This window comes from Globicephala melas, chromosome 14, assembly GCF_963455315.2.
Source record: "Globicephala melas chromosome 14, mGloMel1.2, whole genome shotgun sequence".
In the NCBI taxonomy this organism is placed as follows: Eukaryota; Metazoa; Chordata; class Mammalia; order Artiodactyla; family Delphinidae; genus Globicephala; species Globicephala melas.
Genome location: NC_083327.1, coordinates 9,800,569 through 9,815,633, shown reverse-complemented (window position 1 = coordinate 9,815,633; position 15,065 = coordinate 9,800,569). Strand labels below are relative to the sequence as shown.

Here is a 15,065-nt window from a genome sequence, read left to right as displayed (position 1 = left end):
TAACCCAGTAAGTACCAACTGTAAAGACAGTGCTAACCGCAAAACGAAACCGTCCAAGGTGGGGAGAGGAGGGCCTGGTAGGAAGGTAATACAGCTGCTGAATGAGTTTTATATATCACAGGACCATCAAGAACACAGGGATGAACACATGTGGTTAAAGTCTAAATAGAGTATAAGCTTAGTTTTCTGTTCCTAAGAGACTGCTGTAGATGCTTCCAAAACTCCTGCGTGCCAGGCCTGCTCCAGGAGGGCAAGGATGGGAGGCGTGCTCCCTGCCCATCTTGGCCACTGTATGATGACCCTTCTGAGCCAAGACCCCGGTCATCAGGGCCGGGCGATTCGAGATGGTTATACCATCCAGTCACCTGCGCTTCCCTCCCTCCACCCAATCCCCTCGCCTTTCCAGGGACTGCACTCGGTTTTCATGGTTGAAATCAGACGGTAGAGTGGAAGATCTGGGAGACTAAGCTAAGCCCCCTCACTTCCCTGGTCCCGCTGGATGTCTAGAATGGCTTCTGTCTCTGCCCACAACGAGCTTGACCCGAGTACTCAGGGTCCTTGTCCTGGACACGGAGCTGGACAGTGGGAAGTGAAGGCCTCGTCCTCCCACCTCACCGCCTGCCTTGGGGTGGGTCTCCCATCGCTGTGCCCTTGCTGAACGGCTGGCCCTGCCCTGAGCCCTTTGCCTCCATTATGTCAACGTGAAGCCCTAAGAGTTTTCCACCTTTGATATCTGGGTCTAGCGAGGGCTCTGGAGGTCAGGTAACCTGTCCAAGGTCACACAGCTAGTACGAGGCCCGTGTTGCTGATACCCCACTAAGCTCACACCACAGGGCAGCTCTTGGGCAGGCACACTTGTAAAGGTTCAGGGGAATGTCCAGCTGTCCACTGACCTCCTCCTGTCTCCTCTGTGTGCCCTCTGACCCTCACACAAGTAAACCCGAGGCCACGTTAGTCTATTCATCTCACCGCCAGCTCTGTCTTCCCAGGGGGTCCAGTGCACTCTGCCCTTGAACTGGCCCCCTTCCTTCCCTCCAAGGCCCCTCCCAAGAATCAGGCTGGGCCAATGTGGGTTCCCCACCCCTAATAACTGTAATGTTTCCCCTTTTGTCGCAAATTCTAGGGGTCCTCTGCTTACTTTACCCAAGTTGTAGGATATACACATTGGTCTCACTGGTCATCGGTTTGCTTTACTGTGTACGTTTCCCAGCTACCAGCTGCCCATGATGCACTTAGCTTCTGCGAAGTGGAGTGAGTAGGCCATTTTCTGCTTATCTGCAGGAAGAAATGAAGCCCAGGGTTCAATAATTCTAGATTTCAGGAAAGACATGAAGATGATGACAATTGAGGAAAATGTCCAAAGTGGCGATTAGACTATGAATTTGAAAGGCCTGTTAATTCTTCGACTTTTTTTTTCTCTCCCAGACCATTCCATGTCAGGTACTAAGCCTTCTGACTGTGCGGTGAAGGGAAAAGGTGAGAGCTGGGGTTGGAGAGCCCCGAGTTGGGAGGAAGCTTGGTTCACACAGGCAATCCTGAATGTTATGTATCTCTGCCCTCCTAACGCAGCTGGATGGAAATCAGAGGGACCCAAAGTCTAGACAAGGGGTTGGAAGTTCTTTGTGTAAAGGGCCAGGCTGTAGGTCACATGATCTCTGCTGAAGCCACCCGTGTCTGCACTGTAGCATGAGAGCAGCCACAGGCAGTACGTACACGAGAGCATGTAGATGTGTTCCAGGAAAACTTTACTTACAAACACAGCATTGGGTTGGCTTCGGCGCCACCCTGTCGTTTGCTGACCTCTGGTGTAGACACAAGGAAATGCCTTGAGGCCAGGCAGAAAAAGAGGCAGAAAACTTTAATGGACGCTTATAAAAGAAGTTTAATATGATCTATGTATTGCCTGGTAGAAAGGAGTGTTTGGGCAAATCATTCCGGAGTAAAATTCAGACCTTTAGAGTACGTTTAGTGATTAAAATGACAACACTGCCAGGCGGCACTTGGCAGTATAGTCTGCGAGATGGGGACTCCTGTCGGCCCCAATCTGCAGATAAGGAAACTGAGGCCAAGAACGGTTAAGTGAGTCGCCTGAGGTTACACAGCTGGTAAGCGTGGGATCTGAGCCAGGGTGGCTCCAGTGCTGAGCTCTTAGTCACAACGTTGACTATTGTCTTAATGCTAAGATGTTGATCTTTTAACACAAAATAACAGCACAGAAGAGATACTTTGGTATGAAAGGGCTCTTTTTGCTCACGCGCCTGGCACATAGTGGATGGCTTGTCCTTACTGGTGCTGTTGGAAGGGCCTTCGGAGGAGGACAGAAGGCGGGGCAGTAGGTTGCACTCTCACTGTCTTTTCCTCATGAGGGCAAACTGCACCCCTGGAGCTCATACAGCAGCAAAGGGCAAAAGACCCTGAAGCCAGTCTCCTCCGATGCTGCGGGTACCTAAGAGGCTAGGAATCCCGGAGGAGACCTACGCTCGAAACAGACATGCTCCGCTGTGACCACTAGAGGGGGCCAGAGACTCGCCACAAACCTCAACTGGCAACTGGCTTGAAACGGAAGAAATCTGCTCAAGCAATTTTCTGAGCGCGAAGAAATAACCACAGCGAAGTTAAGCCCCGGGTGGAATATAGGCTCTATATACACACAACACGTGCACTTATAAGGAAGTGTAGGTGCATTTGTTGTGCTGCCACGAGTTACAGAATCTTGCAAAAGTCTTGTCCCAGGCCTCTGAGTCAGGGTAAAAACCCTGCATACGAATATGCAGAGATAAGAACGACTAGAAAACAGAAGCGACGGTGACTGTGCCACCACCAGACAGATGGGCAGGCGGCCGACAGCCAGACCTCGTGAGGGCGGAGGGCTCAGCCGACTGGACCAGGGAGGCAGCTTGATGGGCTTTACGTAAAGGCAGCAGAGTCCCCAAGCCCCCGCTGCCCCTTGCCATCAGCCAGGGAGCCTAAAACACGCCGATGCCTGGGTCCCGCCTCCAGAAACGTCATTTAATTGATCCAGAGGCTTTATAAACCTCCTCGGGTGATTGGAACCTGCAGCCCAGGCTGAGAACGACTGACAGGTGGTGGGACTGGGCTGGGTTAGGATGGCCTCCACACGAAAGAGTGACGGCGGGTCCGTGTCATCTTCTGAGTCACACAAATCGTGCCCACGAGGCAGCGCGTCCGTGTGCCTGGGTGTCAGACCCCCAGTCACACACAGCCCAGTGCTTTCCGCCCCCGCTTCCGGAGTAAGACCCGAAGGTCCACGCGAGAGCCAGCTAACGACTCCCGTTAGCTTCTCAAGGACTGCCTTGGACGGGGAAGCAAATGCCGGGTGACGGGTCCATTCGTTCTCTCAATAAATAGTCATCGAGCTCCTCCTCCTGTGTGTGTGGGCCCTGGCCGTGCTGGGAAGGAGCTGAAGAAGCCTCCAGGGACCACGTGGCAGCCGTCCGTCCCTCTGTGGCGTCCTGGTGGGAGGAACAGTCCCCTAGCCAGGAGCTCTAACAGGACTCGAGAGCCCATGTGCCCAGAGCCTGGGGCCCTGGACGAGCTCAGGGTGGTTGCTTCCCTGCGTGACGCTGGAAAGAGGGACCGAATCAGTCACTCATCACACATTCACTGAGCGCCTACGACGTGCCAGGCTCGGTGCTGGAGGCCGGGGATCGGTCAGGAGGGCAGGCAGACAAGCAGGAGAGGAGTGTGTACCCCAGACTTCTCCCGCATGCACCCCCATCTCGGGAGAGATGACCAAATTCCTCAGGGCTCAGAAATGGCCGCCTGATGTCCCAGACCTCATGTTTTTGGTGTGGATGCACCCCACTTCATGTCGCTGCGTCGTGTCCGTCACCTCTACTGAGGAGCGTTCCATACCCACCTCTTTCGCTGTTCAGCAAATTCAATCCCCTGATTCTGACTCCCCAGGAGAGATACAGCATCTGTCCGCCTGAAGAGGAGGGGCCTGGGGCTCGTCCTGCAAGTGACCCAGGGCCTCTGGTCGCTGACCCTCTCCCGAGGCAGCCCTCTCGAGCCTTTTAGGGTCCAGTCAAGGGGCGCTGCTGATCACGGGGCAGATTCGGCAGCCAACCAGGCTCAGAACTTGATAATGTGGGTCACCACCGAAGGCGTGCGGATCACTAGTTGCGGGATTCATTAATGTTATTTTCCTGTTAATACATAATCATGACCCAGTAATACAGGTCTGCATTTGTGTATACGGTATCTAGACTTTGAGACTCTTCAAAACTAGTTATAGAATCGCATACCGAGACTCCTTGACCATCCTGTCATCTCAGACTGGGCTACTAGCCAGCGACTAAGGAACCCCAGGGTTGCCCGGATGCGCTGGCCAGTCTCATTTTCTTGCTTTCAGCTCTTGATAGAGACGTAAATTAGCCCCACTGTATACAATCTACCAGATGTCCTCACTAAAGGGGCAGGCAGATACCTCCCTTGGCTGACTTAGGGGTCGGGAAAGTTCTCTGGTCATATTGTTCCCATCACTGGGAGTAGGGTTTTTCTTCTAATGCTTAATATTGTTTTAGATTCAGGATTTAGTAAGTTCTTCTGTTCATTCTGTTTGGCCTTCTTTTAAAGAGATAAGAGTAGTAAAATGCAAGTAAGAACTTCTGGACACAAGCAAGTCTACAAATGGGTAACTTGCCTTCCTAGGATTTTTGTGAGCACTAATACGGTAACTACATTTGGGCATTTTAATTTCCTAGGAGTCTAAAATCCTGTGTAAATTTTAAAGTGTGGAACAAATAAGTAAATAAACAAAGTGCCCACACATGCTGATTGCTCCTGAACAGTTTTTGTCTCAGCAATGAATAGGAGATTCAGTTTAAATTATAGCCAAATAAAAGGTTAAAAATTAGATGCTGCAAAGTAAGTGCGTTTTCGGTGAACACACTGGTTTAATGCAGCCTCAGGGCAAAATGCGGTCACAAGCAATTATCTTCAAAACAGAAACAAACAAAAAGAATATTCCAGGGCTTCCCTGGTGGCGCAGTGGTTGGGAATCTGCCTGCCAATGCAGCAGACACAGGTTCGATCCCTGGTCTTGGAAGATCCTACGTGCTGAAGAACAACTAAGCCTGGGAGCCACAACTACTGAACCCACGTGTCACAACTACTGAGCCCGCGTGCCTAGAGCCCGTGCTCCGCAATGAGAAGCCTGCGCACCGCAACCAAGAGTAGCCCCCGCTCACCGCAACTAGAGAAAGCCCGCGTGCAGCAACGAAGACCCAATGCAGACAAAACTAACTAAATAAATTTATATATATAAAAAGAATATTCCAGGGAGTATATTCGCTGATTAAAAAAATCTCATAAATGATCCATAAAATATTCCCCAGCAGCGTCCTGTACTGTCACGTGTCACAGACTTGGCTGTCCAGAATGACTTCATAGCGACTTGCAAACTCACCATCTCTGCTAAAACAGCAGAGACGCCATCAGCAAAGTTAGGGACTGGTGATGATTAAACAGCTTGCGGATTTAACAAAAACCCACAGTGGCAAACATGTGCCTCTTCTTCTCTATTTGCGGGGTATTCTTGCCTGAAGTGAGGTTTAAGAAGGATGCAGAGCTGAAAATACATTCTAGAGGAGAACGTGCACGCCTCCTGGAGTAGGTGCAGCACAGGTGAGAAAACCCGAAAACCTCAGCACTCGCGCCGGGTGACAGCAAGGCCCGCTTTGCACACCCTCAGAAGCTGACAAGTCATCGGTGGCTCTTCGCTTGGCTGATCAGACCCGAGCGATTTCAGAAGAGCCCATGTTGAGTCTTTGCTAGTTACAAAGAAATTCTTGACGCCTCACCTATGTTCCTATTAGCGTGAAAGATTCTCATAGGTAATTTGAAAAAATGGCTTTACAATCTGGCGTCAACCATTTTTTCTTTTAAATTTATTTATTTATGTTTGGCTGTGTTGGGTCTTCGTTTCTGTGCGAGGGCTTTCTCTAGTGCGGCGAGCGGGGGCCACTCTTCATCGCGGTGCGCGGGCCTGTCACTGCTGTGGCCTCTCTTGTTGCAGAGCACAGGCTCCGGACGCGCAGGCTCAGCGGCCATGGCTCACGGGCCCAGCTGCTCCGCGGCATGTGGGATCCTCCCAGACCAGGGCTCGACCCCGTGTCCCCTGCATTGGCAGGCGGACTCTCAACCACTGCGCCACCAGGGAAGCCCCCTGGCTTCAACATTTTTTGCCTCTACTGAGTTTTTCTCCAAAGCTCCCGGTGACTTCCTTGGTGCCGCTTCCCAGGGACCTCCTGGAAAGGAGTAGGTCCCCTTTCTCTTCTTGACCTCCAGCAGCCTTTCATACGGTGGACCCGCCGCCTTCCGCTTCCAACGCTGGCCCGGCTCGTCCTCCGCTCCGTCTCCTGGTTCCTTCTGTCTGGCTGCCCCGGGTCCCTCTGGATCAGCGCCTTCTCTCTTCCGCAGCTCCTCACGGTTCCTGAGCCGGAGATTCTGTGAGGACCACCGTCTCTCTTGCCTCCACTCTCTGCAGGGGACGCTTCTGGAAACCATCCACGTCTGTGCTGACGACCACCAAGGCTGTCCTGGTTCCAGGCGTCTCTCCTGGCCTTCAGATCCAGGGCTCCACCTGCCTGCTGGGCGGCCCCTCCAATGGCACTCACAACAGTGCGCCGTTCCTACCCGTCCCCTTGCCCCAGCGCCCAGGCGCCTGTCTCACCCTCAATTCCTCCGCTCCATCCTCTCCAACCATTGAAATCCAAACCCTGGCGTCATCCCTGCTTCCCTTCACCGTGACTGCGTGGCCTCAGCCCCCGCAGATCCAGGGCTTGTTACAACGAGTGTCCCCTCTTCCCAGCCCGCTCCCGCGCTGCAGTCAGAGTCACGGTCCTGAGTGCGGGAGCGCAGCGCCAGCCTGTAGGAGTGACTTCCGCACGTGCGCCCTCCAGCTTTCCGGCCCGGCGCCGGCTGCCCTCGGCCTGGCCTCTCCTCTCCCGTCCCCTCCCCGCCCGCTGGCTCTAGGTCACTGCAGCTGCCTAGACACGCACGCGGGGCCCCCACGACGGCCCCTCCCGGCTCCAAGCAGGGGCCCCCTCCTCCTTACTGTTTGCCCCTGTGCCCAGCGAGCGGGAGAAGTGATACATCTTGTTTCAGCGCAGGATCCGACCCCCCGGGAGGGTCTTTAAAGGGCGTCCTGAGGCCTGTGTGGATGGGGGCGGCAGAGGAGAGTCACGCCCACCTCTCAGGCCCACTGGACTTCGTGGGACGTCCCTGCGCGGCAGCGAGTCACCCACAGGGGCTATGGGGACACTACCTCGTGCTGGGTGAAGAAACTGCCCTTCCAGCCCCTAATGGCGGCGGTGCTCTGGGCGAGCGCTCAGCGCAGGGCCTGGTGAGGAGGAAACTGCGGGCGCTTCCTGGGGGAGGGGGCGGGTGCAGGCAGGCAGGCGCCCCCAGGTGCGAAAAAGGAGCGTTCCTTTCACGTGGGCCGCGACGGCAGGGGGAGCTCAGAGAGGAGGGGTCTGGCCTGAGCGGAGGATGGGCAGGAGGGGGCCCAGAGCTCTGGGTTCCCATGCTGCCCCGCACTCGGCGCTCTGCACACGGTAACCCGTGAAATCCTCACCGCAGCAAAGGTCAGCGCCATCCCCGTCCCCACCTCACGATGAGGAAACGCCACAGAGAGGCGATGTGAGTTGCCCCAGGTCGCACAGCGGCACGTTGGGTTTCTTGGACCACCTTCCTTAGCAGCCCTGGGGGGCAGGGGGGCAGGAAAAATTAGCCAGTGAGGCCTTGTCAAGTCAGGCTGCAGCTTCAAGGAAGGATTGGGAGTCTGGGGTTAGCAGGTGCAAACTGTTACCTATAGAATGGATAAACAACAGGTCCTACTGTAGAGCACAGGGAACTATATTCAGTATCCTGTGATAAACCACAGTGGAAAAGAATATGAAAAAGAATATATATATGTGTATAACTGAGTCAGAGGGAACTATATTCAGTATCCTGTGATAAACCACAATGGAAAAGAATATATATATGTGTATAACTGAGTCACTGTGCTGTAAAACAGAAATTAACACAACATTGTAAATCAACTATACTTCAATAAAAAAAAAAATGAACATTAGAAAATAAGATTCTCTGAGTTTTCACCCCAGACCTCATTTATTCATCTGATTCCCTGGAAGGCTGGGTCTGCCCCGGGGGATAAGAGGTCGCGTCCAGGGAGACACAGCAAGGGAATGCGGAGATTATAGCGCAGGGCTACCAGGAGATGTAAGGAACAGGATACACCCCACAGCTTCTGGGCCAGCTCTCCTCCACATACTGAGTAATCTCCACCGCCTGGTTTCGGTTCTCCTCACAAGGAGAACAGGTTGCACCGTATTCTGATTCATTTCTTGCCAACTGACAGAAAACACAGTTACGTTAAGGAGACCCACTGTTGCTGAGGACCTCGTTAGGAGTGGCCCTGACCCTAGATGTAGCGATTTTATGAAAAAATACTGGTGAGAAGCAGGCAAGCTTCGCCCACAAGGTTCCCACAGACCAAGCTGTTTCCCCAGCCGCCCAGGCCTGTACACAGCCCTCGTGTGCTGTCCTGCTGTGCACTGCTGAGAACTTATCCAGCCCTTGTCGTGCGGTGGGAAAACAAATACAAACATCTCTTTTGTATTTAAAAAAATGATTATTCCAAGACCCTTTTATAAACGTAGAGTTGTATTGACTGTGACCTTTAAAATTTATTATTTCAAATACATGAGCATGTCTTAATTTTTGCGTGAAAATTTGCCCAAGACTCACACTTACGTAGTGTTCCACAGTGCCAAGTGCAAGCCTGAAAGGCAAGCCAGTCAGCCTCTTCAGATATTCCCGGATGTCTGATACTGCGAAGGATTATCCGGGTAGCTGATGGGCTTAGTTTTAATCTGAAAATTTTGATATTGTGCCTGGGAAAATATTTTTCGAACAGTGATAGAAAAATTGGTGTCTTGCCATGTGTTATGGGCTGAATTGTGTCCCCCCCCCCCAGTTCATATGTTGAAGCCCCAGGACCTCAGAATGTTACTGGCTTTGGAGATGGGGCCTTCAAAGAGGAGAATAAGTTAATGTGAGATGTTGGCACAGACCCTAACCCACTCTGACTGCTGTCTTTATAAGAAGGGAAATTTGGACATAGACACATACAGAGGAAGGACCACGTGAGGACACAGTGAGAAGGTGGCTGTCTGCAGGCCGAGGAGAGAGGCCTCAGAAGGAACCAGCCCTGTGAACACCTTGATCTTTGACTTTGAGCCTCCAGAACTGTGAGAAAATAAACCTTTGGTGGTTAAGGTTAAACCAGTTGGTGGTATTTTGTTATGGCAGCCCGAGCAAGTGAATTCACCATAATACAGGGGACCCTGGAACAACACGGGTTTCAACTGCTTGAGTCCGTTTATATGTGCATTTTTTTCAATAAATATATTGGGAAATTTGTTGGAGATTTGTGACAATTTGAAAAGACGAACTGTGTAGCTAGAGATGCTGAAAAAGTTAAGAAAAAGTTAGGTGTGTCATACATAAAATATGTAGATACTAGTTGATCTTTACCTAAGCATGACTGATATTTAATATAAAATTAATAATGTGTTAGTTTTCTTACTGTTTTATGACTTTACTTTCAAAGAATTTCATTACTGTACAGCATGCCTCTCTCTCTCTCATAATGGGAGAAACTGCATATCAGCCTATCATCACAGGGAAGTGTTTTTTTAAAAAATCTAACACTGTTTCAATACTGTATTATGGATGTAACTGTGATACTGTGTGCAGTAAAATTTTTAATAACAATTCATTCATTAGTGTACAAGCTAAGCTACCATGAAGCAATCATACTGCTGCTTCTTCATTATCAGTGCATGAATCGTTATACCTGTAAATAAATATGTACTTCTTTTTCATGTTATCTTTTCGTTTTTGATGTCTAGTGTTAGGAACACATATAACATCTATAGCGTTTTGTATTGTATAAGACAATTTTGATGTAGGTACTGATAGATGATTCATCTTGTAAGCATACTTCTGTATCAATAAACACAGTACAATACTGTAAATGTATTTTCTCTTCCTTGTGATTTTCTTAATAACATTTTCTTTTCTCTAGCCTCATTTTTGGTAAGAATACAGTATATACTACATATAACATATAAAATATGTGTTAATTGACTGTTTATGTTATCGGGAAGGCTCTGGTCAACAGTAGGCTATTGGTAGTTACGTTTGGGGGAAGTCATAAGTTACATGCAGATTTTCTACTGCATGGAGGGTCGGGGCCCCTAACTCCTGCATTGGTCAAGGGTCAACTGTATAGTTGGAGTTGGGTGTGTAGAATGTTCAAGAGTTTATCAGTTTGCTTGTCAATCTGTTTACTTCCCTGCTAATTTCATTTTTCTATTTAGAAATTAATTTGTATGAATGGATGAAAAGAAATTTAACATTGTTTGAATTAAATCATTAACAAGATAGATAGAACTCTTGTTAAAAAATAAGTTCAATTTTCACCCCCAGAGATGAGTTTGAAAACACATTTTCAACAACTTCACACACTCCAATTAAATAATATTTTGAAAAAAATCTGTGGTAACCCTGGAGGAACTATACAAAACTCAGTATTCTTCTGTCTTTTAAGGCATAGTTTGGAAATATCTAAGAATAGCTGTTGTTCACTACTATAAAAAGTGATGTCATTCATTAAAAAAACCAGTCTTGGTGAATTTGGGTAATAGAATCCAGATGAATTCAGAGAATGACCTTAATCATCTTATTGCCCGAAAATATTTATTCTCAAAAATAACTAGAAAATGTCAGATGCTGAATAAATATTAATAATTGAAAATAAGAATTCCTACTTTGCTCTTGTGAATGTAATCATATTATTTTCCATGCTGTCATCTCATACATAGTTTCTGTTACACATTTTAATTTTAATTTGCCTCTTAGGAGAAAACTATTATTATTGTCAGCGCTACTGGAAGACAAAAGACATGTTCAGGTAGTCATATTAAATCATCAAACAACCAGAAGAGAACGAGGAAAATGCCAAAAACAAAGTCGCCATTTTAGAGTTCAGTAATAGATGGTTCACACTTGCCGTCAGTGACACACACAGAAAACCCTGTTTAAGGTGCGCTGCGGGTGGTGGGCACGTTCTGGCAAAAGCACTCTAGTCAACTGATGTTCAGTTTGTTATGTAATTAAACTCATGAAAAGGGCACTTTTGCATATGACTTAGGAACTTATACCTGCAAATCCTTTTCAGAAGTGCTAACTGAGGTGCTTGGTCCTTTAATGTTTAGACATTAAGTTCTATCATGAGTCAAAGATTTCCAATTAAGTTATTAACTACTGAGTGTAGCTATTATGTTTTTACAGAATCCAACAATTTTAAAGGAAGCTTAGAAGTGATTAAAAAAAAAAAACCGCACCAAGCAGAATCAGGATACAGGGAAGAAAAGCACCCCATCAAGAGTTAGGAAGTAGCAAGCAGAAAGCTTCCAAAATCCACAAAAAGGAGAGACGTGTAAATAATAAAGTTCCTGTTAAAAATAAGAAGCAAGAAAGAATTCTGAAGAGCAAGGGAATTCTGCAAGGGACTTTACAAAAACCAGTCAAGTTTCCAGAGGAAGGGATAATAGCAAAGTAAAGCGCAAGCTGCTGCTCGAGCGCTGAGCTGGCAGAATAAACCTATTTCATTTCCCTTTTTGCAGCTCAGGATTCTTTGTGCAGGTTGTGAGGCAAAAGCAGAAAGCTTCAGAAGGTCTCGGGAAAGGACACAAATTGGGTTAAGTATGACTTTTAGGAAACTTAATCTGGTCCCTTAGATAAGATTTTACTGTACTTGCTGCAAATTAGACCAGGGGTCTCTGCTGGCTGTAAGGAACGGATGGAGAGAATGTTGAGGTCACTTCGGGGCCAGCAATGCCCCATAGAGCTTCCTGCCCTGATGGAAGTGTACGATGTCTTCTCTGCCCAACACAGAAGTCACTGGCTATGCGTGACCACCGAGCACTTTAAATGTGGCCGTGCCACTGATGAACTGAACTTTACATTTTATTCCGTTTTAATTAATTCAAATTTGAATCGCCTGGTGTGACCAGTGGCTACAGTGTTGGACGGCGCAGGACAGATCCTTTCCATCCCTTTAACTGAAGGCTGTAGACCTCATTTTACTACGTATCCTTGGGTTTTCTGGGATTAAATATTACCCAAGGCTTCTGGGATCCCCCGGGGCAGGGCGATCATATCATTGTCCAAACTGGGAGACTTTGAGAAGGACGTGGAGTGTCAGTAACAGTCATGATGAGACGAGAGGCCCAGGACACACAGGACGGGACAGGACGCTCCCCCATCCACAGGGTTGTTGCTCGTAGGTTCTAGAGGGAAGTAACTAGGCTTGACTTCACTTCTGTTTAGGTGGCTGCTACAGATAATGTTTAAGTACCTTCTGGGCACACATTTTCATCATATCATGATTTTCTTTGCCCCTGTAAACATTTACCAAAGTCTTTATAACGCATCTCTACTCTCCCAGTGACCCCCGACCACAGAATACAGCAATGTCTAACAGGATGCTCAGACCAGAAGTACATAATCCATTATACTGATGTCTGAGCTTAGACTGAGTATCTGGGTAGCTAAACTGGGTCGGATATTTTCAGCTTTCCTCAGGCTTTCTGGTAAGAGGCAGGAAAAGCCAAAAAGAGCAGAGGCATTTCTTTGCAGTCGCTCTGCATTCCCTGACAGATACGCATTCTCCCAAAGGGATGACACAGGGCAGGCTGAACAGCAGCAGTTCATTTAGTCCGGATTCTGGATTGTTTGGGGGAGTGGATCCTGGAAATACAAGTTGCTGGGACCCTCTCAGTTTTCTGCCATCAGCAGAGGAAGTGTATTACAGTCAGACTTTACAATTATATTTCAGCAACCCCCTGCAGAACACACAGGCTTCCCATGGTCAGAAGTCAACCTGCTTTGAAATAGCAAAGACGGACTCTTCTTCGACACGAAATACAGAACATGGATTGAAGCACCAAGACGTACAAATAATTTAAAAAATACAGTTGTATCTATACGCAGAGGTCCTTAAAGCAACAGATTCACACAACAAGCCAATTCTCATGTAATCTGTCCGGTATGGCCTGGCTTTTCCAATCCCACCCACCTTTTATAACCCATCTCGTGTTGAACACAGTCAAGTTTTGTATTAAAAAAAATACTTCAAAATTTAATAGGCGTGTGGATGAATAGGAAAAGAGAAAGGAATTAATGCGGGAGATTTACCTGCAGGAAAGAGAATTTAGCAACACTGTGATTCAGATAATCAGGGGGAGGTTTCAGAATCGTTTTGTCAGAGGTTTTCACCAACCTGATCGCCCGAATGACAGTTTTCAGTGGTGGGGTGAGGTCCTCCACGGACACGTCACACTGGCATCCTTTGTCATCATACACGTCGTCGGTGCCAAGCGCCGTGTCAGCTGCAAGAGAAAAGGGCCAGTTAGGTAGCAGCATGGCGGCAATTTAAAACTTGTTACCGAATTGGTCTTACGTAGGGATGGCGGGGAATTCACAGACTCGGCTTATAAATCAACACGTATAAGGTCGGCCAATTGTTTTTCCCAGTATTATTCTTTCTCCTTTTCCTACAACCTAACCGATTTCACGTGGTTTGACATGACTGCCTTTCTGAGCTGTTTTCCATGGGGAAATGGGGCTGCTGACACACTTTCTTCCCGGTAGAGGTGATAGATTTGTGTCGATTCACTCATGCTCTTTTGCCCAGTTCTTTTGAAACTGACAGCGAGGGTTTAAATAACAGCTGTTTGGAGTTAGGAAAGCAGTGTTTGGACATTTAATGAACTGGCCTGTATATAGAGAGCTTGGAGCCCATGGCACTGACCCCAGTCGTCCCACACCCTGAACGAGTGTGCTAAGCGTTCGGATCCAAGTACACGGACTCCCTGTCGGTTACTGGACATGGGCAGCCCAGGACAGAGCTTGCTGATGACAGCACTGCCAAGGCCGAGGGCAGATTCTCAGACTGGATAAGAAAATCAGTTTCCCATAAATCGAGCAAAATAACTTTCGGCTTAACTGCAAAGTTTGACAAAAAGGCAGGGTTACAATAAACACCAAATTACTAAGAATTTATAAAATTAATAAGGAATAAGTATATCATTGCAACTTGGTTTTCAGTAACAGAATACTGAAAGCAGGTTAAAATTCCTGTAACGAGGAAAAGGTTAAATAAGTACTGGTAGGTTTATTTAATGGAATATTGAGAATCTGTTAAAAATGATGACTAATGACTGGAAAACTGTCACAATATATTATTAAAGAAACAATCTATATCTGGGATTAAGAATGATTTTATTTTTTTCTGCTTGGCTATATTTTCTAAAATCTCTGCAATGAACATGTATGATCCTGGTAATAAAGTAACAAAAGCGTACTCAGGAGAAAAGACTTATGTAGCCTCAAATACTACTGGAACCTCTTTATTTATTATTTTTATTTTTTATTTTGGCCGCACAGCTTGCGGGATCTCAGTTCCCTGCCGGAATCCTAACCAGTAGGCCACCTGGGAACTCCCCTATTTGAGCCTCTTTAAATGTTGACGTAACGAAGGGACTAAAACTACTTTCTGTCTCCTGCCCTGATTAGTGATCATCTACTACGTCATAAACGAAGGAGACTTTGCCATGGGCTGTCCTGGTTGGGTTACAGGTCCTGAAACGCTGTAGGAGGCCCGTGCACCGGAGCAGGGCTCACATCCGGGATGCAGTTGGGGCATCGCTCAGTTCAACGATTCACTGTGTGTTTACTCGGTTTATGGTGTGCTGGGAACAGGGGTGGTGTGGGGAAGAGATACAGATGGGTCTTCACAGCTCTCTGTCATGGTCGCTCTGGCCTTCTGACCCCAAGCCTCCTAAGTGGGTTCTCGAGAACCACCAACTCACAATAACAATCATAACAGCAACCACTCGCTGAAATGTGTCCCAGGCGCTTAGACAAAGCTTCTGCACGTACTAGTTTTCTTATTTACAGCAACT

At 47.9% G+C, this 15,065-nt stretch overlaps 1 protein-coding gene across 1 annotated transcript in view; it reads right to left on the bottom strand.

The window, feature by feature from the left end:
* KCNQ5 (potassium voltage-gated channel subfamily Q member 5) overlaps positions 1-15,065 on the bottom strand; it is a 579,817-nt gene that overhangs the window by 11,801 nt on the left and 552,951 nt on the right. Inside the window, exon 11 of the mRNA XM_060283602.1 lies at positions 13,382-13,490. Coding sequence (XP_060139585.1) covers positions 13,382-13,490 — 109 coding nt within the window. The remainder of the gene's footprint in view (positions 1-13,381; positions 13,491-15,065) is intronic.